At 49.9% G+C, this 27,725-nt stretch overlaps 1 protein-coding gene across 1 annotated transcript in view; it reads left to right on the forward strand.

Moving 5' to 3' along the window:
• The first annotated feature begins 5,171 nt into the window (after positions 1 to 5,171).
• Positions 5,172 to 27,725, forward strand: part of LOC136633513 (scavenger receptor cysteine-rich type 1 protein M130-like) — a 54,664-nt gene continuing 32,110 nt past the window's right edge. The window contains exons 1-4 of the mRNA XM_066609273.1: positions 5,172 to 5,361; positions 6,621 to 6,935; positions 16,722 to 17,042; positions 17,135 to 17,449. Of these exons, the coding sequence (XP_066465370.1) occupies positions 5,172 to 5,361; positions 6,621 to 6,935; positions 16,722 to 17,042; positions 17,135 to 17,449 (1,141 nt within the window). The remainder of the gene's footprint in view (positions 5,362 to 6,620; positions 6,936 to 16,721; positions 17,043 to 17,134; positions 17,450 to 27,725) is intronic.

The following is a 27,725-nucleotide window of genomic DNA, read 5'->3' on the forward strand; positions in this document are numbered from 1 at the left end:
ACGCCTCAACCAGCCCAGAACCCAAGTGCCCTCTTCCCGAGGTGTTTTCTGGGGAGAGGAACAAGTTTTTTGTTTTCCGACAGGCGTGCTGCCTGTTTTTTCGCATGCGTCCCCGTTCTTCCGGGTCCGAGGCTCAGAAGGTCGGGCTAATAATGTCCCTGCTGCGGGGCTTTTTCCATCCCCGAGGGTTCCTCCTGCCTGCAGTCCGTGGACTCCTTTTTCCAGGAACTCGGGGGTATCTTCGAGAACCGGACCGAGCGGGGTTGGCGGTTTCGCGGTTGTTGGCGCTGCGGCAGGGGTTGTCTTGTGTGGAGGATTATTGCTCCAACTTCAGACGCTATGCGGGGGATACGACATGGAATGATAGCGCTCTGAAAGATGTTTTCTGCAGGGCCTCTCGGACGCAGTTAAAGACCTGTTAATTTTCCATCCCGTTCCCGGGTCCTTAAGGGAGGCTATGGAGCTAGCGGTGAAGGCAGATAGGAGGCTCAGGTCTAGGAAGCAGGACAGGCAGACCCGTAGAGTCAGGGAGGTCGGTTGCCCTGGTCCCTCTTCCTCCTTACCAGTCTCTGTGCCCGAGCAGATGGAGGTGGATCCGCTGGACCCCAAAGAGCGACGCCGGATCCGTTTGTTGCATCGTCTCTGCCTCTACTGCGGGAAAGCGGGACATCGGGTGATAACCTGCCCACTGAGGTCTCAACGCTCGCAGCCGGAACCGGCGGAAAACTCCGAGTCCTAGGCGATTGTAGGGAGGATCGCCTAGGACTTCAGGTACTTCCTAAACTTTTGGTACCGTGTCATGTTAGATTCCGGGATTTTTCCCGATCAGGGCGGGCGTTTATTGATTCCGGAGCAGCCGCTAACTTGATAAGCCTGTGTTTTGTCCGTTCCCTGATGGCGGAATTTGTGGCGCTGAAGACGCCAATTCATTTTACCAGTATTGATGCTACCCCTCTCTCTACAGGCCTGGTACGATGGAGGAGCCCAAGATTACAGTTCACGGTGGGGATCCTCCACTCGGAAGAACTGTCTTTCCTGGTTATGGAAAAAATGTCGGTTGATGTGGTGCTTGGTATGCCCTGGTTGGCACTGCACAATCCCCAATTTGATTGGTCCACCCGGGAATTGACTCATTGGGGATCATCCTGTCATAATCACCTGTCTACCATAGCTGTATGCTCCGCAGATACGGTGCTCATTCCGGAGTATTTGTCAGACTTTCAGGATGTATTCTCCAAAAAACTGTCTAAGGCTCTGCCTCCTCATAGGGAGTGGGACTGTGGTATTGATCTGATCCCCGACAGTCCCATCTCTAAGGGAGCCATTTTCAATTTGTCAGGCCGTGAGCATGAAGCCCTCAAGTCCTATGTCTCGGAGGCTCTGGCCAACCGACATATCCGGCCGTCCAGGTCCCCTGCCGGGGCAGGTCTCTTCTTTGTAGAGAAGAAGGACGGGACACTAAGGCCTTGTGTGGATTATCGGGCCTTGAATAAAATCACAGTGAAGAACCAGTGCTCCTTGCCCCTAATTCCTGACTTGGTGAATCAGGTGGTTGGGGCCACTGGTTCTCCAAACTGGACTTACAATTTAATTCGCATTAGAGAGGGAGATGAATGGAAGACGGCGTTCAACACCCCGTTAGGACATTTTGAATGCCTGGTCATGCCTTTTGGACTTTGTAACGCCCCCGCTGTGTTTCAGGGTTTTATGAACGCGGTCTTTCACGACTTCCTGGGGGTATTTCTGGTCATCTATCTTGACGACATTCTGGTGTACTCGCCTGACTGGGACTCACATGTGCGGCACCTGAGGCTGGTCCTGACCCGTTTGCGCGAGTATCAACTTTTTGTCAAGTTAGAGAAATGTACCTTTGGTTCTAAACAAGTATCTTTCCTTGGTTATGTAATCTCACCCACGGAGATTCAGATGGAGTCTGATAAAGTAGCAGCAATCTCCCAATGGGTTAGACCAGACAACCTCAAGGCTCTCCAGCGGTTCTTAGGTTTCACAAATTTTTACCGCAAATTCATTAGGAATTACTCAGTTATTGCTCAACCTCTGACCGACCTGACTAAGAAGGGGGCCGACTTGGGTAAGTGGTCGCCTGCAGCCCTTGAGGCCTTTAGCCGTCTAAAAAGGGCATTCACGACTGCCCCGGTGCTAATACAGCCGGACGCACGACTACCCTTTTTTATTGAGGTAGATGCGTCTGAAGTGGGGACAGGAGCAGTATTGTCACAGGAAGTCAGTGGGAGGTCTGGGTATAGCCCATGTACGTTCTTTTCGCGGAAGTTCAATTCAGCAGAGCGCAACTACGACGTGGGTAACCGTGAATTATTGGCTATCAAATGGGCTCTGGAAGAGTGGCGACACCATCTTGAGGGTGCTAGACACCCAATTACCGTATATACTGATCACAAGAATCTGGTATATCTCGCCAATGCGAAAAGACTCACAGCCCGTCAAGCCAGGTGGGCGTTGTTCTTCGCCAGGTTTAATTCGTCGTGACATATATCCCAGGAGAGAAGAACGTGAAGGCGGACGCCCTGTCACGGAGTTTCGGGGTACCGGATAGTGAGACCATGACTCCCGAGAATATCTTAGGCCCCGGCGTGGTGGTGGCAGCTGTAGAGTCTAACTTCGTCCCTCATCTACAGGATGCTCAGCAGGATGCCCCTTCGGGGGTGTCGGAGGGCAGATGGTTTGTGCCAGAGACCCTACGGCCTAGAGTCATGGATGAGTCTCACTCGTCGGTTCTTGCCGGGCATCCAGGGTTCCAGGGGACCCCGGAGCTTTGTTCCAGACACTTCTGGTGGCCAGGCATGTCTCAGGAGATCCGCAACTTTGTGAGGGGTTGCTCAGTCTGTGCTCGCAATAAGAGTTGGCGTCGTCCTCCGGAGGGTCCTCTGAGACCGCTACCAGTTCCTTCCAGTCCATGGTCACACTTATCAGTAGATTTCATCACTGACCTACCAGAATCCCAGAAGTGCACCACTATCTTAGTGGTGGTCGACCGGTTCTCAAAGATGGCACATTTTGTGGCGTTAAAAAAGCTACCCTCGGCAAAAGAATTCGCCACGATTTTTGTAAAGGAAATAATTCGCCTACATGGGGTTCCCCAAAATATTGTATCTGATTGCGGGGTTCAGTTTGTGTCGCAGTTTTGGCGTGCCTTCTGCAGAAACCTGGGAACGTCGCTTTCCTTCTCTTCAGCGTTCCACCCGCAGACTACTGGTCAGACTGAGCGGAAGAACCAAGATTTAGTGCAATATTTACGGTTGTTTGCTAGCGAAAAGGCTCATCAGTGGGCAGAGTTCCTGCCGTTGGCAGAGTTTGCACTAAACAACCGCCTTTGTTCTTCCACTGGGGTGTCTTCATTTTTTTGTGTATACGGTCAGCATCCTCGCTTCCTTACAGCAATCCCTACTCCGTCGGTCTGTCCTGCAGCTGATGTCGCCACAGATACGCTTCGGGGAGTATGGAAAGAGGTACAGAGAAACTTGGAGGCAGCGGGGGCCCGTATGCAGTTGCGTAGCGGGAAGAGTCTGTCTGTGTCTGAACCTTACAGGGTGGGACAGAAGGTATACCTGTCTTCTAAAAATCTCAAATTGCGGGTCCCGACCTTGAAGCTGGCACCACGTTACGTGGGGCTGTTTGCCATCACACGTGTGGTGAACCCACTCACCTACGAGCTGGGGTTGCCACCCACATGGAGGGTTCACAGGGTATTCCATAAGTCTCTATTGAAACCTTTTGTCCCTTCGGCGCCCAGTTGTCCGCCTGGGGTTAGCCAGGGCCGAGGCAAGTAGGCAGGGACAGTGGGGTGCGAGAAGTTCAGGGCACCCCACCTGGCGCTCGGAGGGCAGAGTGCCGTAACAAGGATGCTGTAAGGGCAGGGACAGTGCTCTGAAGTGCCACCAGAGCCAGTAAGCAGTCTCTCTTTTTTTCTTATTTCCCCTGTGTTTTTAAGTAGACAGGAGGGGATGGGGGAGCTTCTTTTTTTGTTTGCTTGTGGCTGGAGGAAGGGGAATCTGCTAAACCAGGTGTGGGCTGCTTGTGATGTTAATGAGGGCTCTTACTGCAGGTGTGGCTGGAGGGGGAGCAGTTATGCAGGGTGTGGGCTGATTCTCTAAGCCCAGGTATTGTGATGTAAATGAAGGGCCTTTGTTTCTCTCCCTGGCTGCCTGTCTTCTATTGTTTTACTCTGAGGTCTTTCACTCCTCTGTGTCTCTCACTGCTGGCAGTCCTAGTTACTGCAAGCAGCTGCCTAGCCTGCTATAGAATCTCTGTCTGCCCTGCAGCCCACGGTCGGCGCTCGCAGGTCCCGCCGGTGGGCCTGTGGACCCTCCTCCTGGTATCACCTCACCTCTATCTCCTCTTGGTTCTTCTGTCAGGGGTTCTGCTCCAGCCGCGGGTGGTCTGTAGGCTTTCCTCCTGCCTCCTGGTCTCTCTCAGCAGCACCTGCTTGTGGGTCCTCCTGCAAATTGAGTCCCCTGCTTCAATTCTCACTGCTAGGCTGCGATCTGCCGGTTTGTCCTAGCGGGTCATGTAGCCCCTTGTTCTGTTCCTCTCAGCTCTGGGGTGATGCTGGTGGTGTTTTGGGGATGATTTAGGGCTTTCTTGCTTTAGAAAATCGCAGATAATGCTTTGTTTGTGTGGGAGCACTCCTGACTTGCATCTGTCCTGTGCTCTGGTTAGGCCACGCTCGCCCTATGGTAAATATTTAAAACATGGCTAAAATTTAAACAACCTCAAAAAATGTGTATGGACGGTCACATGTACTCCCATCACCTGCTGCCTTGGAGAGCTCATTTAGGACAGAGGGCAAAGAGTGAGTCTTGCTCGTTCTCCCTCCCTGCTCATGCAGGAGCCTATGAGTATAGAGGCAATTTTGTGTAGGGTTTGTAGCACACCTACTTCAGCCCTCTTTATTGCAATTGATAACTGGGCTGCAGGCTTTAGCGAGGATTGAGAATTATAACAGAAGTTGAGCCACCACTGTTACCACCACCTTCACCAACATTGACATTACCCCTATATTCCAGCCTGAATAAGGTCAGAAGCCATGGGAACATAAAAAATACCACCCCAAGCATCAACGAGCACAGAGGCTGAATGCAAGTATTGTACAGCTTCCTGCAATTGAAATGTTGCCCTTCAGGCTTGTGGACATGGACGCCTTCCGCAAAGGGATGCCCCATACTAACCTACAGCACCAAATGCCCAGCTGCCATTTCTTTGCCCAAAAAGCCATCCCTGCTCTGCACCAGCATGTGAGTGATAGAGTCCCTGGTGTGACAGAACATTGTCAGTGGCAAGGTGCACCTGACCATGAAAATGTGGACCAGCAAGAGTGGCCAGGTGTGTTATGTATCCTTAGTAGCACAGCGGGTCAATGTTCTGCATGTCAAGCATGAAGCCAAAAATGGTAGTCCACGACTCATGGCACCCGCAGGACATGCCGGACACTCATGTGTGGGTCCCCTGCTCCTCCTCTCCTTTTATCCCTTCAATTCTTTGTACCACCATTTAACACCTTGCACATCAGCATTGATACCTGTATGTGACAAAACCCAGTCTCCATAAAGTGCTGTAGGTGGGAGAAAAAAGGCCAACATGTTGTCTTAAAACTTATGTCTAGGGGAGTGCAGCCACATGGCAGTAGAGCTGTTGTCAGCTGTGCAGGCCCAGGCTGACACATGGCTGAACCTGCGCAATCTGAAGCCAGGCAAGGTCAAGTGTGACAATGGGGCCAACCTGCTGTCAGCTCTTTGCCTTTGAAAACTCACACACATATGGACTTTCAATCACTGCAGCATTTATTTATGATGGTCTGAGAGTGTGTCAACCCCCACGTGGATGCACTCAGACCTCCGACATGGCGTTGGCCCCTTTGACTTCTAGATGTCTAAGCTGGATGACTGATCACTGCTTGCACATCATGCTTTAGAGGTGATTGCCTGCTCCGCTGTCATTATACTATCAGAAAGGGGGTGCCGTACAGCTGGGTTGTGATAACTGAAAGATGCATCCACCGCTCCACAGACTATGTGGATCACTTAACATTTATTGAAATAAACCAAGTGTGGATTTCACCTGACTTGTGAACCTCCATGACAGATTCCAATGATTAGTTAGAGTGCTGGCAATTTTTAATCACATATGACTGAGCATAAATTTATTTCAAAGAGCACACCGTGCCCTCAAGGTGCTATTTCTACTGGTTGTAGTGGTGGTGATACTGCTGCTCTCCTCCAGCTTACACCATGTTTTATTCTCCTCCTCTCTCCCCCCCCACCCCCACCCCTTTTCCCCCAAATTAAAAATATGTCAATACAATATGCAAATGCAGAGCTACAGCTCTTATGTTTTCACGAAGACAACACTGTCTTCAGGGGGTGGGAGACGATTTTTTTTATATATATCCCATAGAGAATTGTTTTCCACTCACATCCTGTTTAAAACACTTATTATATGCTTATTATACCTTACTGATACAGACTGTAGAACACTGTCGTTTTCATGAATATGGAACAAACAATTACCATACTGTAACAATTGATTTGACGGATGATTATGTATTTTTCACATCATGTTGTCATTCTTTTGATGGTTTTTAGGCTTATTTAACAGCTACAGACTCGTGAACGGTAATGATAGCTGCTCTGGGAGAGTAGAGGTATCGTATGAAGGACAATGGATGGCGGCGTGCAGTTCTCATTGGAGTCTACAAGAGGCTAATGTGCTCTGTAGGCAAATGAAATGTGGAGTTGCTGTGTCCGTTCAAGGTGGAAGCCACTTTGGGAAATATTCTGTTACCACCGCATACAGATTCCATTGCACAGGTACAGAATACCACCTGGGGGACTGCAATATAACTGCACTTGGAAACAGTAAATGTCCTTCCTGGGATACTGTTGGCGTTATATGTACAGGTAAGACTTATCCAGCATTGTTTAAAAAATGTGGGCTCTATTATACAAGGCTACCTGATATGGGGTGTCCTGGACCATAACATCTATAACATGAATGACCATAAATATAATAGTTATCTTAGAGTTACAATAATTATTTGCTCCAAGGCAACCATTTTAACAAAAAATGTTTGTAATTTTAGATTATGAAAACTTGGGTTGCAAAAAATGTTGCATGTCTTCTCTTGTGACATTTCAGTGGCACTGGTGAAAACTGTATAATACATTTTGGCTTATTCATTTCTAGAGATGAGCGAGCACCAAAATGCTCGGGTGCTCGTTGCTCTAGTCGAACTTTCCGCGATGCTCGAGGGTTCGTTTCAAGTAACGAACCCCATTGAAGTCAATGGGCGACTCGAGCATTTTTGTATATCGCCGATGCTCTCTAAGGTTTTCATTGGTGAAAATATGCAAAACCCAAGAAAGTGATGGAAACGACACAGAAACGGATAGGGCAGGTGAGGGGCAACATGCTGGGCTGCATTTCAGGTTCGCAGGTCCCACTATTAAGCCACAATAGCGGCAAGAGTGCCCCCCCCCCCTAACAATTTTTACTTTGGACAAACCCTCATTAGTAAGCCACACCTTAGCTAAGCACCACACTACCTCCAACTAAGCACAAGCACTGCCTGCGGGACACACCCCTGCCTCTTCTCGTGGGTTACATGCTGCCCAACCCCCCCCCCCCCCCCGCACGACCCAGTGTCCACAGCGCACACCAAAGTGTCCCTGCGCAGCCTTCAGCTGCCCTCATGCTACACTCTCATTTCATAGCCATAGCACCCTCTTGTCTATAAGTGCGTCTGCCATGAGGAGGAACCGGAGGCACACACTGCAGAGGGTTGGCAGGGCCAGGCAGCGACCCTCTTTAAAAGGGGCGGGGCGATAGCCCACAATGCTGTACAGAAGCAATGAGAAATCCAATCCTGTGCTACCTCCGTCAATAGCTGCAAACGTGGGCATAGCAATGGGGAATCCATGTGCCACACAGTATTCATTCTGTCAAGGTGTCGCATAGCTCAATCCACACTGCAAGGGGAAAGCCATCTGCGCTCTGCCCCCATATGCAAGTCAGTCAGTACCTTTGTGCCAGACAGGTCAAACACCGCAATGAGAACTAAGTTTGCACCAACAGCATAGGTGGGTCCTAGGAAACCCAAGACATGAACAAAAATTGATCTGAGCGGCCAAACATGGCAGACTTGCACCGCGCACATGGCATAGGCCTCGGCCCACAGCTTTTGCAATCCTAGGCAGGAAGTGGACATTCACTGCACCCAGAACATAGGCCTCTGCACAAACCCTCAGCAATCGCGTGCCTACAGCGAACTCCAATGCTAGCGTAGCTGTGCACGTCTCATTAGCGCTGTATTGCTCCTGTAGTTTGTCCCAATGCAGTGCCCCGGATAGTAGAGCTAACGTCAGATTAAATATAGGTGGGCTTCGGCCCACACTGCATGCCCCAGTCAGACTGAGGTTCTTTATAAGTATACACAGGCAGGTACAACTCCGTGTGGAGCGACAGCATGGGTGGGTCCCAGGAAGCCACTGGCGTTACATAAATAAATCCCATTGCATTGCCCAGCACAGCTGAGGTAACGTCAGATTAAATGCAGGTGGGCTTCGGCCCATACTGCATGCCCCAGTCAGACCGGGGTTTTTAATACATAGACCAATGTGAAGTCTGTGTGGACCCACAGCATGGGTGGCTCCCTGGAACCCACTGGCGGTACATAAACAAATCCCATTGCAGTGCCCTGCTCAGCAGAGCTAACGTCAGATACAATACAGGTGGGCTTCAGCCCACACTGCATGCCCCAGTCAGACTGGTAATATGTACCTTAACAGTAACCGCGTTGGTGGGAAAGTGGTCGCGACTGCGGACCTAGTAGCGCGGTTTTATTTAGTTGGTTTTCAGAATGTGGCCAGGATTAAGTGGGCCATGGCGGGGGGATGGTAGGGGGGCTCTCTTATTGTGTCGTTAAAGGTGAAATTCTTGGACTGCCACCAGACGGACCAATGCAAAGGCATTTGCCAAGAATGTTTTCATTGTTGGAGGAGGAGGAGGGGGATGTTTTTGAGGCAGTACGTGTCCTCTCCATGTGTCCATGGTTATATTCACCTTAACAGTAACCGCTTTGGTGGGAAATGGCCTTGCTGCCATCATGTCTTTGGGAAGCCTCCGTTTCCACACCCCAGTGACATAGCATTAGCAGCGGTATTGGCAGAGCCCAGAATTAGTAACATTTCAGCGGTAGCATTAGGGACAGGCCCCAGTAACATTTCAGTAGCAACAGTATAGTCAGACCCCAGTAACATTTCAGTTCCAAAGGTGCAGACAGACCCCAGTGACATTTCATTGGCAGCAGTGCAGACAGACCCCAGTGACATTTCATTGGCAGCAGTGCAGACAGACCCCAGTGACATTTCATTGGCAGCAGTGCAGACAGACCCCAGTGACATTTCATTGGCAGCAGTGCAGACAGACCCCAGTGACATTTCAGTTCCAGAAGTGCAGACAGACCCCAGTCACATTTCATTGGCAGTAGTGCAGACAGACCCCAGTAACATTTCATTGGCAGCATTAGGGACAGGCCCCAGTAATATTTTAGTAGCAACAGTATAGACAGACCCCTGTAACATTTCAGTACCAGCAGTGCAGACAGACCCCAGTAACATTTCATTGGCAGCAGTGAAGACAGACCCCAGTAACATTTCAGAAGCAACAGTATAGACAGACCCCTGTAACATTTCAGTTCCAGAAGTGCAGACAGACCCCAGTGACATTTCATTGGCAGCAGTGCAGACAGACCCCAGTAACATTTCATTGGCAGCAGTGCAGACAGACCCCAGTAACATTAACGTAGAAGCAGTATGGGCAAAGCAGCAGATTCACATTTGCCTGGCAGCAGTGTAGGGAGAGCACAGCATTTGTAACATTTCAGTAGTAGCAGTATAGACAGGCCCCAGTAACCTTTACGTAGAAGCAGTATGGGCAGAGCCCACTATTTGTTACATTTCTGTTATAGCAGTATAAACATGCCCCAGTAACATTTCCGTTGAAGCATTATGGGCAGAGCCCAGTATTAGTAAAATTACAGTAGTAACAGTATACACCAACCAAGGTAAAATTTCAGGAGCAGAAGTATCGGCAGACCGAAGTAATATTTCTGTTGCAGAAGTATAGGTAGACAAGGCGCCAGTTACATTTCTGTAGCACAAGTGTAGGCCAACCCCAGACACAGTGGTGTACCATTAGTGCAGGCGAAGCCCATAAAAATTACTTGGATTACATTGTAGGCGAGGGCCCGAAAAATTGGTGTACCGACAGTACAAATGTACCCCAGAAAAATTGCCCATGCCCAACCCAGAGGGCAGGTGAAACCCAACCCATTAATCGCTTAGCGTACTGTGGCTTAATTTTTAACTAGGCCTGGAGGCAGCCCAGTCAAAATAACAATTGGTTCAGGTGGAAGTTTCAATGCTTTAATGAGAATTGAAACAGATAAATATTATTTAGAAAAGTTGTATGAGCCTTTTGGCCTACAGAAAAATTGCCCATTCGCGGTGATTACGAGAGGTTTCAGGAGGAGGAGCCGGAGGAGGAGGATGAATATCATACACAGATTGACAAAGTTCTTTAGGTAGCGCTGCTGTCCGCTGGTGGAGAAGAGAAGTCTGGGGAAATCCAGGCTTTGTTCATCTTGATGAGTGTAAGCCTGTCGGCGCTGTCAGTTGACAGGCGGGTACGCTTGTCCTTGATAATTCCCCCAGCATCACTAAACACCTTCTCTGACAAGACGCTAGCCGCAGGGCACGCCAACACCTCCAGGGCATACAGCGCGAGTTCGGGCCACGTGTCCAGCTTTGACACCCAGTAGTTGTACGGAGCAGAGGCGTCACGGAGGACGGTGGTACGATCGGCTGCGTACTCCCTCACCATCCTCTTACAGTGCTCCCTCCGACTCAGCCTGGACTGGGGAGGTGTGAGACAGTCTTGCTGGGGAGCCATAAAGCTAGCAAAGGCCTTAGAGAGTGTTCCCCTGCCTGCGCTGAACATGCTGCCTGGTCTCCGCGCCTCCCCTTCTACGTGGCCCTCGGAACTGCGCCTTCTGCCACTAGCGCTGTCAAATGGGAAGTTTACCATCAGTTTGTCCACCAGGGCCCTGTGGTATTGCATCACTCTCAAACCCCTTTCCTCTTTGGGAATGAGAGTGGAAAGGTTCTCCTTATACCGTGGGTCAAGCAGTGTGTACACCCAGTAATCCGTAGTGGCCAGAATGCGTCTAACACGAGGATCATGAGAAAGGCATGCTAACACAAAGTCAGCCATGTGTGCCAGGGTACCTGTATGCAACATATGGCTGTCCTCACTAGGAAGATCACTTTGAGTGTCCTCCTCCTCCTCAGGCCATACACGCTGAATGGATGAGAGGCAAGCTGCATGGGCACCCTCTGCAGTGGGCCCAGCTGTCTCTTCCTCCTCAGGCTCCTCCCCCTCCTCCTCCTCCTTCACGCGCTGAGATATAGACAGGAGGGTGCTCTGACTATCCAGCGACATACTGTCTTCCCCCGCCTCCGTTTCCGCCCACAAAGCATCAGGCTTTATGCTTTGCAGGGAACTTCTCAAGAGGCATAGCAGGGGAATAGTGACGCTAATGATTGCAGCATCGCCGCTCACCATCAGGGTGGACTCCTCAAAGTTTCCAAGGACCTGGCAGATATCTGCCATCCAGGCCCACTCCTCTGTAGAGAATTGAGGAGGCTGACTCCCACTTCGCCGCCCATGTTGGAGTTGGTATTTCACTATAGCTCTACGCTGCTCATATAGCCGGGACAATATTTGAAGCGTAGATTTTCAAAGTGTGGGCACGTCGCAAAGCAGTCAGTGCACTAGCAGATTAAACCGATGTTGCAGGGTGCACAGGGTGGCAGTGTCCGTGTTGGACTTGTGGAAATGTGCGCTGACCCGGCGCACCTTGCCGAGGAGGTCTGACAAGTGTGGGTAGCCTTTCAGAAACCGTTGAACCACCAAATTAAAGACGTGGGCCAGGCATGGCACGTGCGTGAGGCTGCCGAGCTCCCACCAGGTTACGTTGTCACACACGACCATGCCCGGTTGGAGGCTCAGTGGCGCAAGCCAGCGGTCGGTCTGCTTTGTCAGACCGTGCAACAGTTTGTGGGCCGTGTGCCTCTTCTCTCCTAAGCTGAGTAGTTTCAGCACTGCCTGCTGACGCTTGCCCACCGCTGTGCTGCCGCACCGCGCGACACCGACTGCTGGTGACAAGTCTAGATTGCGAGGTAGAGGTTGCGTTGGAAGAGGAGGAGGAGGAGGAGGAAGGTTTAGTGGAGGTGGCATACACCGCCACAGAAACCAGCACTGATCTGGGGCCCGCAATTCTGGGGGTGGGTAGTACATGAGCGGTCCCAGGCTCTGACTCGGTCCCAGCCTCCACTAAATTCACCCCATGTGCCGTCAGGGAGATATAGTGGCCCTGCCCGCCTGTGCTTGTCCACGTGTCCGTTGTTAAGTGGACCTTGGCAGTAACCGAGTTGGTGAGGGCGCATACGATGTTGCGTGAGACGTGGTCGTGCCGGGCTGGGACGGCACACCGTGAAAAATAGTGGCGACTGGGACAGAGTAGCGCAGGGCTGCTGCCGCCATCATGTTTTTGAATGCCTCAGTTTCCACCAGCCTGTAGGGGAGCATCTCCAGGCTGATCAATTTGGCTATGTGGACATTTAAAGCTTGAGCGTGCGGGTACGCGGCGGCGTATTTGCGCTTTCGCTCAAATTATTCTCTTAGCGACAACTGGACGCTGCGTTGAGAGACATTGCTGGATGGGGCCGAGGACAGCGGAGGTGAGGGTGTGGGTCCAGGCCAGGAGACGGTCGTGCCTGTGTCCTGAGAGGGGGGTTGGATCTCAGTGGCAGGTTGGAGCCCAGGGGGAGAGGCAGTGGCGCAAGCTGGAGGCGGTGAACGGCCTTCGTCCCACCTTGTGGAGTGCTTGGCCATCATATGCCTGCGCATGCTGGTGGTGGTGAGGCTGGTGGTGGTGGCTCCCCGGCTGATCTTGGCGTGACAAAGGTTGCACACCACTGTTCGTCGGTCGTCCGCTGTCTCAGTGAAAAACTGCCACACCTTAGAGCACCTTGGCCTCTGCATGGTTGCTTGGCGCGAGGGGGTGCTTTGGGAAACAGCTGGTAGATTATTCGCTCTTGCCCTGCCTCTACTCCTGGCCACCCCACTGCCTCTTCCAACCTGTCCTGCGGCTGCAATTGCCTCCCCCTCTGAAGACCTGTCCTCAGTTGGCTTATCACACCAGGTGGGGTCAGTCACCTCATCGTCCACCGGCCGTTCCTCCAAATCCTCTGTGCGCTCCTCCCTCGGACTTACTGCCCTCACTACTACCTCACTGATAGACAACTGTGTCTCATCGTCATCGTCCTCCTCACCCACTGAAAGCTCTTGAGACAGTTGCCAGAAGTCCCCAGCCTCATCCCCTGGACCCCGGGAACTTTCCAAAGGTTGGGCATCGGTCACGACAAACTCTTCCGGTGGGAGAGGAACCATTGCTGCCCAATCTGGGCAGGGGCCCGAGAACAGTTCCTGGGAGTCTGCGTGCTCCTCAGAATGTGTCATTTTCATGGAGTGAGGAGGCTGGGAGGAAGGAGGAGCAGCAGCCAGAGGATTCAGAGTTGCAGCAGTGGATGGCGTAGAATACTGGGTGGTCGATAGATTGCTGGATGCACTTTCTGCCATCCACGACAGGACCTGCTCACACTGCTCATTTTTTAATAAAGGTCTATGACGTGGACCTAAAAATTGCGATATGAAGCTGGGGACCCCAGAAACTGTCCTCTCTCCTACTCCCGCAGCAGCCGGCTGTGATTCACCTGGACCAGGAACTCGTCCTATGCCCACACCCTCACTTGGGACAGAGACAGAGTGGTGTAAAAGTGTTTGTGAATTATTGCCGCGCAGTTGGTGGCTGCCAGCGGTAATATAACGCTAAATGAAGCCAGAGATAAATCATAAGGAAGGCTGCACGCAGGCTAGGCTGTGAACTATGCAGTTTGGATGGGCGTGAAGTCCCACAGGCCACGCAGGCAAATGCACTGGGTAAGCGTTAGCCGTAAAAAGGAATCTTTTTTTTAAATCTCCTTATTTTACTCTGCAATGCAGGCTGAGGCTAGGCAGTGTGTATTGCACTTCCAATCTATGGGCGTCGGGCAGACCGTGAACTTCTGAGACAGCACACGTATAACAGAGCGTTGTAGAAAATGTGTGTTTTTTTGGCGTACACTTAGAGGCAGAGTGAACTGAGGCGACGCAAAGTGCGGACAGAAAAATGTTTAAATGAAGGCTGCACGCAGGCTAGGCTGTGCAATGCAGAGGTACTACAACTCCCAGCAACCACGGAGTTAAATGCACACGGTCGCAGGTTGCTCTAAGAAGAACCATTGGGGTACTTGTAGACAGGATTCTACACTACCACTGTCCCTGCCTGACCAATACTGCCCCTATACTCAAGTACAGACTGCTGCCTGAGAACGCTACAGCCTGCACGCCCGATATACATAAAAAAAAAAAAAAAAGTGCAAAACTGCTCACAGCAGCCACAACAGTAATGCATTAGGTGAGCTGTGGCCCTAAGAAGGGCCGTTGTGGTTCTTGAAGACGCTAACACTGTCCCTATAGCAGCAGAAGCATCAGCAGCCCTTTCCCTGATCTCTCTTAGTGTGTGTCTGTGGCGAGCCGCGGGCGGGGCAGATTTAAATACTTGGGGGTCACTTGATCTCGTCAGCCACTCACTGCAGGGGGTGGGATAGGGCTGGAACGTCACAGGAGGAAGTTGTAATGCCTTCCCTGTGTTTCTATTGGCCAGAAAAGGGCGCAAATTTCTCAGGGAAGGAAATGTAATGGAGTCGAGTGCCGCGTGGTGCTCGTCTCGAGTAACGAGCATCTCGAACACACTAATACTCGAACGAGCATCAAGCTCGGACGAGTGCGCTCGCTCATCACTATTCATTTCTAATCTAATAAAAAATCTAATAAAAAAAAAAAAAAGCCTACATGCTTTTTTTTTTGCACCATGCTGTGACCAGTTTGCTTCACCTTAGGACAATGACTTTGGTGTTGTTCGATTCCTTAGATGCTGACTACTGCCGTAAAATCCCAAAATTTGAGCGATGATCATCATTGGTCATCTTTTGGGCTGCTAAAAGATGAGCTCATCGCTCATCGCTCATCGTGCAGTTTAAACAACCACCGTTCCATAGCGAACGGCGCCTGTGTTATCTGAATGGAAAGGGGTGGGGGAGCAAGAGGAGAGAAATTTCCTGCACTGCCCCGCCCCCCTGCTGGCCGCTCCATGTGTGAGCCAGCTGTGCTAGCTCCCGCACAGCAGCACAGGAGCGCGGGGATACAGGGACGAGTGTCTGGCATAGTTTGCCTGACACTCGTCCAATGTATATAGGCCTTAACCTCTGGGCCAGAGCGCAGTCAGGAGCAGACAGGGCTGTATAAGCATTGTTAACCAATGTTCATAGTCTCACAGCATCTTTCTTCCTCACTGTCAGTGTATGGGGTGCCCAGGAAGCCCCTGTCTAACCTCTGGGCTGGAGCACAGACGGGAGCGGACGGGTCTGTATATATTGTACTGCCAGCACATACTGGCCTCCTATTGTGACCGCTACATAGATATGAGCTAGAGAGATATATTAGATAGAGAGAGAGTGAGCTATGAGAGATATTATATATATATATATATATATATATATATATATATATATATATATATATATATATATTACAATAAAAGAGAGAGAGACTCTGAGTGAAGCATTGCTCAGACTGACAGAGAGACTGACAGTCAGACAGACAAGCAGAGAGACATCTGTAGGATTTTTTATATTATATATCAGCTCCAAATATAAAGTGACACTTTGAATAATCACCTAACCAAGCAGATTTAGAAGTTCACAACAGCCATTTTACCAAACATTTATTGTTCGCGTAGCAAACATTAAGGCTAGGGTCACACAGGGCGGATTTGCCGCGGTTTTGCCGCAGCAGATCCGCCTGCGGCAAAACCACCCGCGGCCGCTAATCCCGGGATTAGCCAGCCATGTGGATGAGATTTCTCAGAAATCTCGTCCACACGGGACGGCTAATCCGCTGCGGTAAATCCGGTTGAAACCGCGGCTGCGGCGGCCGCAGCCGCGGTTTCCAAAGAAGCAGCATGTCCATTCTTCGCTGCGGCCGCGCTCTCCTCTATGGGAGCGCCGGCCACAGCGCGGCCGGGCCGCTTCAAAGCCGCTGCGGCTTAAACCACGGCGGTTCTCCCGGCGGAAATCTCGCGGTTTTTGCTGCGGCCAAACCGCGAGATTTCCGACGAAAATCCGCCCCGTGTGAACCCAGCCTAAATGGAGCGCAGCATACTGAGAAGGTGGTCAACAGTGTCAAATACTGCAGAGAGATTGAGGAGGATCAGCAGGGAGTAGTCGCCCATCGATTTGGCTATCAGATCTTTGACACTTTAGTCAGGGCGGTTTCAGTGAAGTGTAACGGGCAGAAGCCGGACTGTAAGGGGTCAAGAAGAGAGTTTTCTGAGAGATAGCTTATAATCTAGTAATAATGAATAATATGGAGTGATTGCCAGTCTAGTTACATATCTCTCTGGGACTGAATGTATAGTATGAAGCTTTCAGAATGAATAATGGTAAATAAATATATATCTGCAGGGAAAAACGAGACGGTGAAGCTGATGGATAGAGAAGATCACTGTGCAGGAAGACTGGAGATTCTCACACATAATACATGGAGCAGAGCTGTCAGTGGCCAATGGGGCATTAATGAGACCCAAGTTGTTTGCGAAGAATTACATTGTGGTCATGCAGTTGGGTCATTTACAATTACCGCCCCAACAACAGTCAGTGGTCATGTTTATCTCAGTGGTAATTGTCAAGGAAATGAGACCCAACTGATAGATTGTTCTGTTACTGGATCATCTGATAGAAAGACATGGACGGGGCAGGAAAAGGAGATAGAAATCATCTGCTCAGGTATTGTATCTTACATGTAGTATAGGTACATATATTGATAATTTAATATTAAGCATATGCTGTATTTTATTTGTGAGCGTCTTCTAATACAGAAAGTAATCATCTGAGACTGGTAGATGGTCCTGGCCGATGTGCGGGCAGAGTGGAGATTTATCATGATGGAAGATGGGGGACGATCTGCGATGACTCCTGGGATGAAGCAGATGCAGATGTGGTCTGTAAACAGTTGGGCTGTGGTTACGGTGTCAGAGCCACAACTGAAGCCTATTATGGGAGAGGAACTGGAGACATCTGGCTGGATGATGTACGATGTAGAGGAAATGAAGCACACATCTTGGACTGTCAAGCAAAGCAATTTGGTGACCATGACTGTGGTCATAAGGAGGATGCCGGTGTAGTATGCTCAGGTAACTTAGTATTCACTGCTATTTAAAGGGATTGTCTCAGAACTTGAACACTTGTGTATATGCCCTTTTGGGACATATATTGACATCTTTAATGGGGTTACTTTATCAAAACATCTCTCTGCAAAGTCATCATCTCTATATAATAATAATAATAATAATATTTATTATATAGTGCCAACATATTCCACAGCACTTACAAGACAAGGAAAATAGAAACAAGTCCACAGTTACATGAAGTAATTAATTGATGGAAACAGTAGGGGTGAGGGTCCTGCTCCAATGAGCTTACATATTACAGATAATCAGGTGATACAGAGGGTAAAGGGCCTGGAGATGTGCACGGTATGGCGAGGTGGACAGTGAGGGATGCTATGCACACAGATAGTGCTCAGGTCGTATAATCGCTGAATCCGTATGACGGCAGATGCGGTTGATTACGACTAGCAGGAACTGCAGTCAGTAGGACAGGGGGCATGTTATCAGGTAGACTACAGAGGTTTGGCTTAGGGGATACGTTATGACTCCCTGAAGAGGTGTGTTTTTAGAGCACACCTGAAGTTTAGTGATTGCCCGAAAGCTTTTGGTAGCGCATTCCAGAGGACTGTTGCTGCTCTGGAGAAGTCTTGGAGGCGGGAATGAGAGGTTCGAATCAAAGGGGCACTTAATCTGATTTCGTTAGCAGAGCGCACAGGCTGGGTGGTGGATTGAGATGAGGGAAGCAATGTATGGTGGCTCAGTGCTGTGGAAGGCTTTGTGGATTAAGGTAGTGAGTTTAAATTGTATTCTGTATTTGACAGACAGCCAGTGCAGTGATTAGCACAGGGCAGAGGCATCAGAGTAGTGGCTGGATAGAAAGATGAGCCTGGCTGTCGCATTCAGGATGGATTGGAGAGGGGAGAGTCTGGTGTGGAGGAGGCCGATCAGCAGCAAGCTCTAATAATTGAGCCGAGAGTGAATGAGGATAAAAGCATTTTTAGCGTGTCCATGGTGAGAAAAGGGCAGATTCTTGCGATGTTCTTGAGGTGCAGCTAACATGTTTGGCCCACAGATTGAATGTGGGGGTAAAGGAGAGATCAGAGTCGAATATGACCCCCAAGGCAGCGGGCATTCTGTCTGGGAGTTATGGTGGTGTCACATACTGAGATCGAGATGTCAGGATGAGGTCAGTTTGTAGAGGGCGGAAACACCAGTAGGTCAGTTTTTGAGAGGTTCAGTTTTACGTTGAGAGAGGACATAGTGTTAGAGACTGCAGACAGACAGTCGGTGGTGTTCTGGAGGAATGTTGCTGTGATGTCACGGGAAGAGGTGTATAACTGGGTGTCATCATCATAGAGATGGTACTGAAAGCCAAATCTCCTGATGGTCTGTCCAATAGGGGCTGTGTAGACAGAGAAGATGAGGGGACTGAGGACAGAGCCCTGGGGGACCCCAACAGCAAGGGAAAGAGGAGGGAAGGTGGAGCCAGCAAAGCAGACACAGAAGGAGCAATCAGATAGGTAGTGTTGCGTCCTATGAACATGCAACCTCAATAACATAACTCAAAGGCACAACTGTGCAAAGAAAACACAAAATAAATGGGGGAATTCTCTCCCTATACTCCCCTAGCCCGGGAGGGGGCCCTGCCTGCTTGGCAGACCGACCGCGCTGAAAAGTGCGAGCCTGCACTCGTGCCTGGGCCACTGACTGAATTTTTTACCAGACGATCTGCATGAACATCTGTTGCAGGAACCCATGACCTCTCTTCTGGGCCATAACCTCGCCAGTGCACCAGGTACTGCAGGGGATTCCTGACTCGACGGGAGTCCAAAATGCGACTTATTACGAACAGCTCCTTCCCAACCACTAGCACCGGAGTCGGGGGTGGTGGGTCATCCCCAGAATCGATGAACCTTTTGAGCCGAGAATGGTGGAAAACATTATTTTTCGTCATCGCACTGGGAATCTTTAACCAAAAAGAAACCGCGTTACACTTCTCAATTATTTTAAATGGACCCATAAATCGCGAGCCAAGTTTCGCGGACGATTGTTTGGGTTTTATCACTCTGGTAGACAACCAAACCAAGTCTCCAACATCAAATCCCGCCCCCTGTGAGCAATGACTGTCTGCAACTCGCTTTCTCCGAGAATCTATGGAGAGTTCCTGATGTCTCTCCCTGATCCGTCTCCCAGCTTTGATAGCCAGAGACATGGCCTCATCAAGATTGCGGGGTACTGGATAACCTACCAGTACATTCTTGATTTTATTGGATAGACCCCAATGGAACTGGCTCTTTAAAGCAGGGTCATTCCACTGGGTTTCTGCTGCCCAACGTCGAAACCCAGCACAATAATCTTCGACAGAGGAGTCTCCCTGTCGTAAACGTCTGATATTCCCTTCAGCCACCGATATCTTGTCTGGGTCGTCATAGATAAGACCCAATGCAGCAAAAAAGTCATCCACCGAGTCCAAGACCTCAGACGTTGGGGGTAATGAAAAAGCCCATGCCTGTGGCGCCCCCTGCAGTCTGGACATGACAATGCCAACCTTCTGGGCGTTGTCCCCTGAAGACACAGGACGCAGTCTAAAATAGAGCTTACAGGCATCCCGGAAGGATCCGAATTTCTGCCTATCACCAGAAAAACGGTCAGGTAGCTCAATTTTTGGTTCCTTGCTGGGAACCTGCAGCACAGTTTGTCGCTGTTTTATCTCAGCGAGCTCAGCAGCCAGCGTGCCAAGCTGGTGCGACAAAACCTCAAGGGGATTCATAGTAACAGCACAGAATCTCCCTGAGTAGGTAAGGGCTGGTCAATCTGTTGCGTCCTATGAATGTGCAACCTCAATAACATAAATCAAAGGCACAACTGTGCAAAGAAAGCACAAAATAAATGGGGGAATTCTCTCCCTATACTCCCCTAGCCCGGGAGGGGTCCCTGCCTGCTTGGCAGACCGACCGCGCTAAAAAGTGCGAGCCTGCACTCGTGCCTGGGCCACTGACCAGTCCCTATCGGGGAGCCCTAGCACAAAACAAAGGAGAATCAAAACAAAACCAAACAGCAAAGAACTTAGCTTATAATGAAGAGCTTCCACCATGCTGTGTTGCTCCGTCACTGTCCAACATGCAACTGAAGTGATTGACCAGCACAGGAGAAAGTGCTGGCCCAGTTTAAATAGAAGCCAGGCCACTCATGCCCCAGGTGCTGACTGACCTTCCTCCAGTGGCTACCACACCCCTCAGCTCCAGGAAGCAAAGGCACACCAAAACCTGGTCTGGCCTGGGGGCAAGGTGCAAGCCTTAGCACGGCTGCAACAGGTAGGAGGAGAACCAGGAGAGGGCAGTGTCCTTTAGTCCAATGGAGTGAAGCATACTGAGGAGGAGTTTGTGGTCAACAGTGTCAAATACTGCAGAGAGAGCGAGGAGGATGAGCAGGGAGTAGTCGCCCCTCGATTTGGCCATCAGATCGTTTAACACTTTAGTCAGGGTGGTTTCAGTCAGGTGTAAGGAGCGGAGGCTGGGCTGTAGGGGGTCAAGAAGAGAGTTTTCTGAGAGATGGCTTTTAAGGCGGGAGTAAACCAGGCATTCTAGTAGTTTGGAGATGAAGGGGAGGTTGGAGATGGGTTGATAGTTGGCAGCATTAGTCAAGTCAAGAGTCGATTTCTTTAGCAGTGGAAATATGATAACATGTTTGAATGAGGAGTTGAAGATGTCAGAGGTCCGAGAAAGATTGAATATAGTGGTGAGGTGGGAGATGACCACCGGTGAGAGGGACAGGAGGAGGTGTGAGGGAAGAGGGTCGCTAGTGCAGGTGGTGGGGCAAGCAAAGGAAAGCAATCTGGAGACTTCTTCATCTGTCTTTGGTTTGAGTAAGTCAAGTCTTCAGCAATGAGATCCGTCACTGGGGGCTGCAATTTTGGTCTGAGAAGGAACTCGAAAGTGTCAAAAAGCCATTTAGGGTTGTTAGATAATTAGGAGACGAGAGGTGAAGTAGACTTGCTTGGCATGGTGAACGGCGAGGTTGTAGGTTCTGAGCATGAATTGAAAGTGGTGAAAGTCTGCAGACTTAAGACTGTCTCTACAGCCGTTCAGCACACCTAGAGCACCGCCGGATGAAGTGCGTTTGAGTCGTGAGCCACCGTTGCCACGGTCTGCATCGGATGGCTTGGGTCACGGTGGGTGCTGCTTCATCCAGGGCATGTTTGAGAGTGGTGTTTTAGTGTGTGGCAGCCAGGTTGGGGCAGGAGAGAAGAGAGATAGGGGATAGAGAAGACAGTAGGGACTAAGCAAAGTTTTGGGTGTGAATGGCCTGAAAGTTCCTGTAGGTACGGTAGTTTGGAGGGGCTGGGAAGATACTAGCTGTTGCAGCCGTTCTTAGGCTTTCGCCTTGCTTGAGGGCCAGACCAGGGTTTACCAGTGTCCTTACCTCTCCCAGAGCTGAGGGGTGTGGTGACTGCAAGAGTGATGTCAGTCATCACCTGGTGTGGAGTAGCTCTGTTCCTATTTAAGCAGTGTTAGTATTGACCCCAGTTGCTGGTCAATGCTTCAGTTGCCGCTGGACAGCTACTGTGGAACACCTCCTGGTTGAAGCTCCTGCTTGTATAAGCTAAGTTCTTTGTTTCTGCATTTGTTTGGTTTTCTGTTCCTATCTTTTGTATTAGGGTTCCCTAAAAGGGAATTGTCAGTGGCCCAGGCACGCGTGCGGGTCCGCACCTATCGGAGCGATCGGCCCGCCGAGTAGGCAGGGCCCCTCCCCAGGTTAAGGGTCTGTAGGGAGAGGTCTTCCCGTAGTTTAGTATTTTTGTTGCACGGCTGTGCCTTTTCATTTGTTTTGGATATTGCACGTCCGGTTGGACGTGACAGATTGACCAGCCCTTACCTACTCAGGGAGATTCTGTGTGGTTATTATGAATCCCCTTGAGGTGTTGTCGCACCTGCTGTGCACACTGGCTGCTGAGGTCGCTGAGATAAAACAGCGACAACTTGTGCTGCAGGTTCCCAGCAAGGACCCAAAAATTGAGCTTCCTGACCGTTTTTTTGGTGATAGGCAGAAATTCGGATCCTTTAGGGATGCCCGTAAACTCTATTTTAGACTGCGTCCTAGCTCTTCGGGGGACGATGCCCGGAGGGTGGGCATTGTAATGTCCTGACTGCAGGGGGCGTCACAGGCATGGGCTTTTTCATTGCCCCCGACGTCAGTGGATCACGTTTTTGCTGCATTGGGTCTTATCTACGATGACCCCGATAAGATATCGGTGGCTGAGGGAAATATAAGATGTTTATGACAGAGAAACTCCACTGTTGAAGATTATTGTACTAAGTTTCGATGTTGGGCAGCAGAAACTCAGTGGAATGACCATGCTTTAAAGAGCCAGTTCCATTATGGCCTGTCCAATGAGATCAAGGACGTACTGGTAGGATATCCAGTACCCCGCAGTCTAGATGAGGCCATGTCTCTGGCTATTAAAGTTGGGAGACGGATCAGGGAGAGGCATCAGGAGCTGTCTATGGATCCCGGCCTCCTACCTGCAGGTATGGAAGAGCCAATGCAGCTAGGGCTCTTCCATACCTGCAGGTAGCTGGCAGGGTTAGGAGGAGATGGACGGTACAGTTTAAAGGCCGATGCTTTGTCTGTAATTGTACAGGTCATATGGCTCAGTTTTGCCCACATCATAAGGTTCAGTCGAAAAAACTGGAAGGCCTGCAGGTTAGAGGGAAGGTTCCTCTAGGCCATCAGATTGCTTGGTATCCTCTTCCAGGCTGGTACTTCCCGCCGAAATTCGTTGTGGCAGTGTTGACAGTCCCATACGAGTCTTTCTGGATTGTGGAGCTAGTATTAATTTAATACATTAGGAGACGGTCAAACGTTTAAGCTTAGAGATGAATGCCTTGGATTTTCCCATCCCAGTGTCCGTCATTGATGCTGCTCCACTATCTCAGAAAAGTTTGAATTTTTGTGTGCCTAATGTCCATTTAAGGATTGGGCTGTTCCACACGGAGATCATAACACTATATGTCATGGAATCCCTCCCTACGCAAGTAGTCTTGGGGTTGCCTTGGCTACGCTTACACAACCCAGTAGTGGACTGGGAAAAGGGGGACATTGCGAAATGGAGCCCTGTTTGTCTGTCCGGTTGTATTTCGGTTGATATAGCTTTTATTCAGGTAGAGGAGTTGCCTGAATTTATCGCTGACTTCTCTGATGTGTTTTCCCAGGAGGGGGCAGACAAATTACCACCACACAGAAAGGGGGATTGTGCTATTGAACTTCTCCCTGACTGCACGTTCCCCAAGAGTCACATGTACAACATATCCCCTGAGAGATTGGCGCTCAAAGATTATATCCAGGACAGTTTGAGAAGGAATCATATACGGACATCTAATTCCCCACTAGCAGCTGGTTCCTTCTTTGTAAAGAAAAAAGATGGCAGGTTACGTCCCTGTGTTGACTTTGGGGAATTGAACAAAATCACGAAACGCAATCCATACCCTCTCCCCCTTATCCCGTATCTGTTTTCGCAGTTGAATGGCTCCAACTGGTTCTCCAAACTAGACTTGCGCGGGGCATATAATTTAATCCGGATTATGGAGGGGGACGAGTGGAAGACTGCGTTTAATACCCCAGAGGGGCATTATGAGAGTCTAGTTTTGCCTTTTGGTCTCACTAATGCTCCTGCAGTATTTTAGTCCTTGGTCAATGAAGTTCTCATGTTTCCCATGTTCGCCAGGTCCTTCAAGTTTTGCGCAAGAATTCTTTGTTCGCCAAAAGAGTAAAGTGTGTGTTTGCTGTACAAGAGATCACATTTTTGGGGCATATAATTACCCCAGAAGGTTTCAAGATGGATCCTGAGAAGGTTCGAGCAGTACAGGATTGGGTCCTACCAGAGAATTTGAAAGCTTTACAAAGGTTCTTGGGATTCGCCAACTATTACCGTAGATTCATCAAGAATTTTTCGGTGATTGTTAAACCTCTCACGGATATGACTAAGAAGGGGTGCTTTCCCACTAAATGGTCGGCGGAAGCAATGCAGTCATTTCTGAGACTGAGGAAGTGCTTTGCTACTGCTCCGGGTTATGGCACAGCCAGATTCTTCTAGGCCTTTTAATGTTGAGGTCGACGCTTCAGAGGTGGGGGTTGGAGCAGTTCTATCTCAGGGAACGGAGACACTGCAAGATCTCCGCCCGTGTGCATTCTTCTCTCGTAAATTTTCGTCTTCGGAACGAAATTATGATATTGGGTACAGGGAATTGCTGGCGATTAAATGGGCATTCGAGGAGTGGCGTCATTTTCTAGAGGGGGCGCGACACAAAGTAACGGTTTTCATGGATCACAAAAACTTTATATATCTGGAATCTGCCAAGAGACTTAATTCCAGACAGGCACGCTGGTCGCTTTTCTTTTCCCGTTTCAATTTTTTGGTTACATATCGTCCAGGCTGGAAGAATGTGAAGGCCGATGCTCTTTCAAGAAGTTTTCTTCCAGTAGTTTCTGAGGAACCCCCCGCCCCGATCCTGCCTGAAGGGGTGGTGGTGTTGGCGGTGTCATTAGAGTTAGAGGAGCAAGTCCGTAGAGCACAAAATTTGGCCCCGTCAAAGCTTTCGGCTGGGAAGCTTTTTGTTCCAGTTCATCTAAGGTTACAGGTGCTGGCCGAGATTCACAGTTCGGTGTTGGCCGGGCATCCGGGAATTAATAATACCCGCAGGCTACTCTCTAGAATGTTTTGGTGGCCGTCATTACGACGGGATACGTTCAGTTTGGTTTCATCATGTGAGGTGTGTGCCAGAACCAAGTCATCCCGCAGTCGGCCAGCCGGTATGTTATTGCCGCTGCCTATTCCTATGAGACCATGGACTCACTTGTCCATGGACTTCATTACGGATTTACCACCTTCCGATGGCAACACTATGGTGTGGGTGGTAGTGGAGCGGTTTAGTAAAATGTGCCATTTTGTGGCACTCCTCGGTTTACCTAATGCGAAGACGTTGGCCAGTTTGTTCATTTGCCACATCGTTAGACTACATGGTTTGCCAGAAAATGTAGTCTCCGATCGTGGCGTACAATTTGTTTCCAGCTTTTGGCGAATAGTCTGCTCTCGTTTGGGTGTCCAGCTTTTGTTTTCCTCGGCATACCATCCTGAGACCAATGGGCAAACTAAGAGGTGTAATCATAACCTGGAACAATATTTACGTTATGTCTCAGAAAACCAGGAGGACTGGCCGCAGTTCTAACCACTAGCCGAGTTTGCTCTAAACAATAGACCACTGGAGGCTACGGGGACATCACCGTTCTTTTGTAACTACGGTTTTCACCCATGTTTTGGCCCCCTTTCCAAGAGGGTTTCGGAGGTACCAGGAGCAAATGAGTTTTGTTCTGATATTGAGGCTGGGTGGGTGGAGGTCCAGAAAAATTTACAGTGATCAGTTTGGGGGAGCAAGCAAGTTGCAGACAGTCACCGCTCTGAGGGGGCGGGATTCTGTGTTGGAGACTTAGTTTGGTTGTCTACCAGAAATATAAAACTCAAACAACCGTCCGCTAAACTGGGCCCACGATTTATCGGCCCGTTTAAAATAGTTGAGACGATTAACGCGGTTGCTTTCCGGTTGGAAATTCCCAGTGCGATGAAGATTAACAATGTGTTCCACAAATCTCTGCTCAAAAGATTCATCGATTCTGGGAATGACTCACCACCCCCGACTCCTGTGCTAATGGATGGGGAGGAGCACTTTGTAATAAGTCGCATTTTGGACTCCCGTCGAGTCATAAATTCCTTGCAGTACCTTGTATATTGGCGCGGTTATGGCCCAGAAGAGAGGTCATGGGTTCCTGCAGCGGATGTTCATGCGGATCGTCTGGTAAAAAATTTTCACAGATCTAACCCTGGTCGTCCTGGTCCTAAGGGTCCTGGGGCCCCTTCTAGAAGGGGAGGTACTGTTGCAGCCGTTCTGAGGCTTTCGCCTTGCTTGAGGGCCAGACCAGGGTTTACCAGTGTCCTTACCTCTCCCAGAGCTGAGGGGTGTGGTGACTGCAAGAGTGATGTCAGTCATCCCCTGGTGTGGAGTAGCTCTGTTCCTATTTAAGCAGTGCTAGTATTGACCCCGGTTGCTGGTCAATGCTTCAATTGCCGCTGGGCAGCTACTGTGGAACACCTCCTGGTTGAAGCTCCTGCTTGTATAAGCTAAGTTCTTTGTTCCTGCATTTGTTTGGTTTTCTGTTCCTATCTTTTGTATTAGGGCTTCCTGATAGGGAATCGTCAGTGGCCGAGGCACGCGTGCGGGTCCGCACCTATCTGAGTGATCGGCCCACCGAGTAGGCAGGGCCCCTCCCCGGGTTAGGGGTCTGTTGGGAGAGGTCTTCCTGTAGTTTAGTATTTTTGTTGCACGGCTGTGCCTTTTCGTTTGTTTTGGATATTGCACGTCCGGTTGGACGTGACACTAGCCAGCTTGAGAGGAGGTTATGGTCCGATAGCGGGAGAGGGGAGTTAGTGAAGTTGGAAGCAGAGCAGAGACGTAGGAAGACCAGATCAAGAGTATTGCCATCCCTGTAAGTCGGAGAGGCTGTGAGTTGTGAGAGACCAAGGGAGGAGGTGAGTGAAAGAAGCTGAGAGGCAGATGGGGAGTTGGGATCATTAGTGGGGATGTTAAAATCACCTAAGATGAGGGTTGGAATTTCATAGGAGAGGAAGTGGGGGAGCCAGGAGGCAAAGTGGTCCAGGAACAAGTGAGAAGCACCTGGGGGGCAGTAGATAACTGCTACTCACATGGACAGCGGATGGATGGGAAAGTAAGTGAGGGTACAGGGAGGGGGATGACCTGGATGGTGCATTGCAGTGAGAGAAGAGCACCTACTCCTCCTCCTTGCCTGTCTTCTGGTCTTGGGGTATGGGAGAATTACAGGCCATTGTAAGACAATGCAGCAGGGAAGGCCATGTCAGGCTGCTGCATCCACGTTTCTGGGAGAGCTAGCAGGTTTAGGGAATTAGCAGTAAAAAAAGTCATGGATGGTGCAGAGTTTGTTGCATGCCGACTGGCAATTTCAGAACGCACATTGAAAGGAAACTGGGGAGGATATGCATGGACTAGTGGTTGGGCTAGAAGGGTGTCTCAGTGGGGCAGCAGGGGAGTAAGTTAGGGGCACTGAAGGGTTGGCCAGGATTGGGGAAAATTTCCCCTGTTGCTAGTAACAGCAGGATGGTGAGGGTGAGCAGGTCGGTAGGGTATTTATGAAGGTGATAGTTATGTGGCTTCAAGGGCATCGAGACATTTTAGGAAAGTGAAGCATGCATGTGAACTATGCATGGGTGAAG

Source organism: Eleutherodactylus coqui, chromosome 6 (genome assembly GCF_035609145.1).
Source record: "Eleutherodactylus coqui strain aEleCoq1 chromosome 6, aEleCoq1.hap1, whole genome shotgun sequence".
Lineage (NCBI taxonomy): Eukaryota > Metazoa > Chordata > Amphibia > Anura > Eleutherodactylidae > Eleutherodactylus > Eleutherodactylus coqui.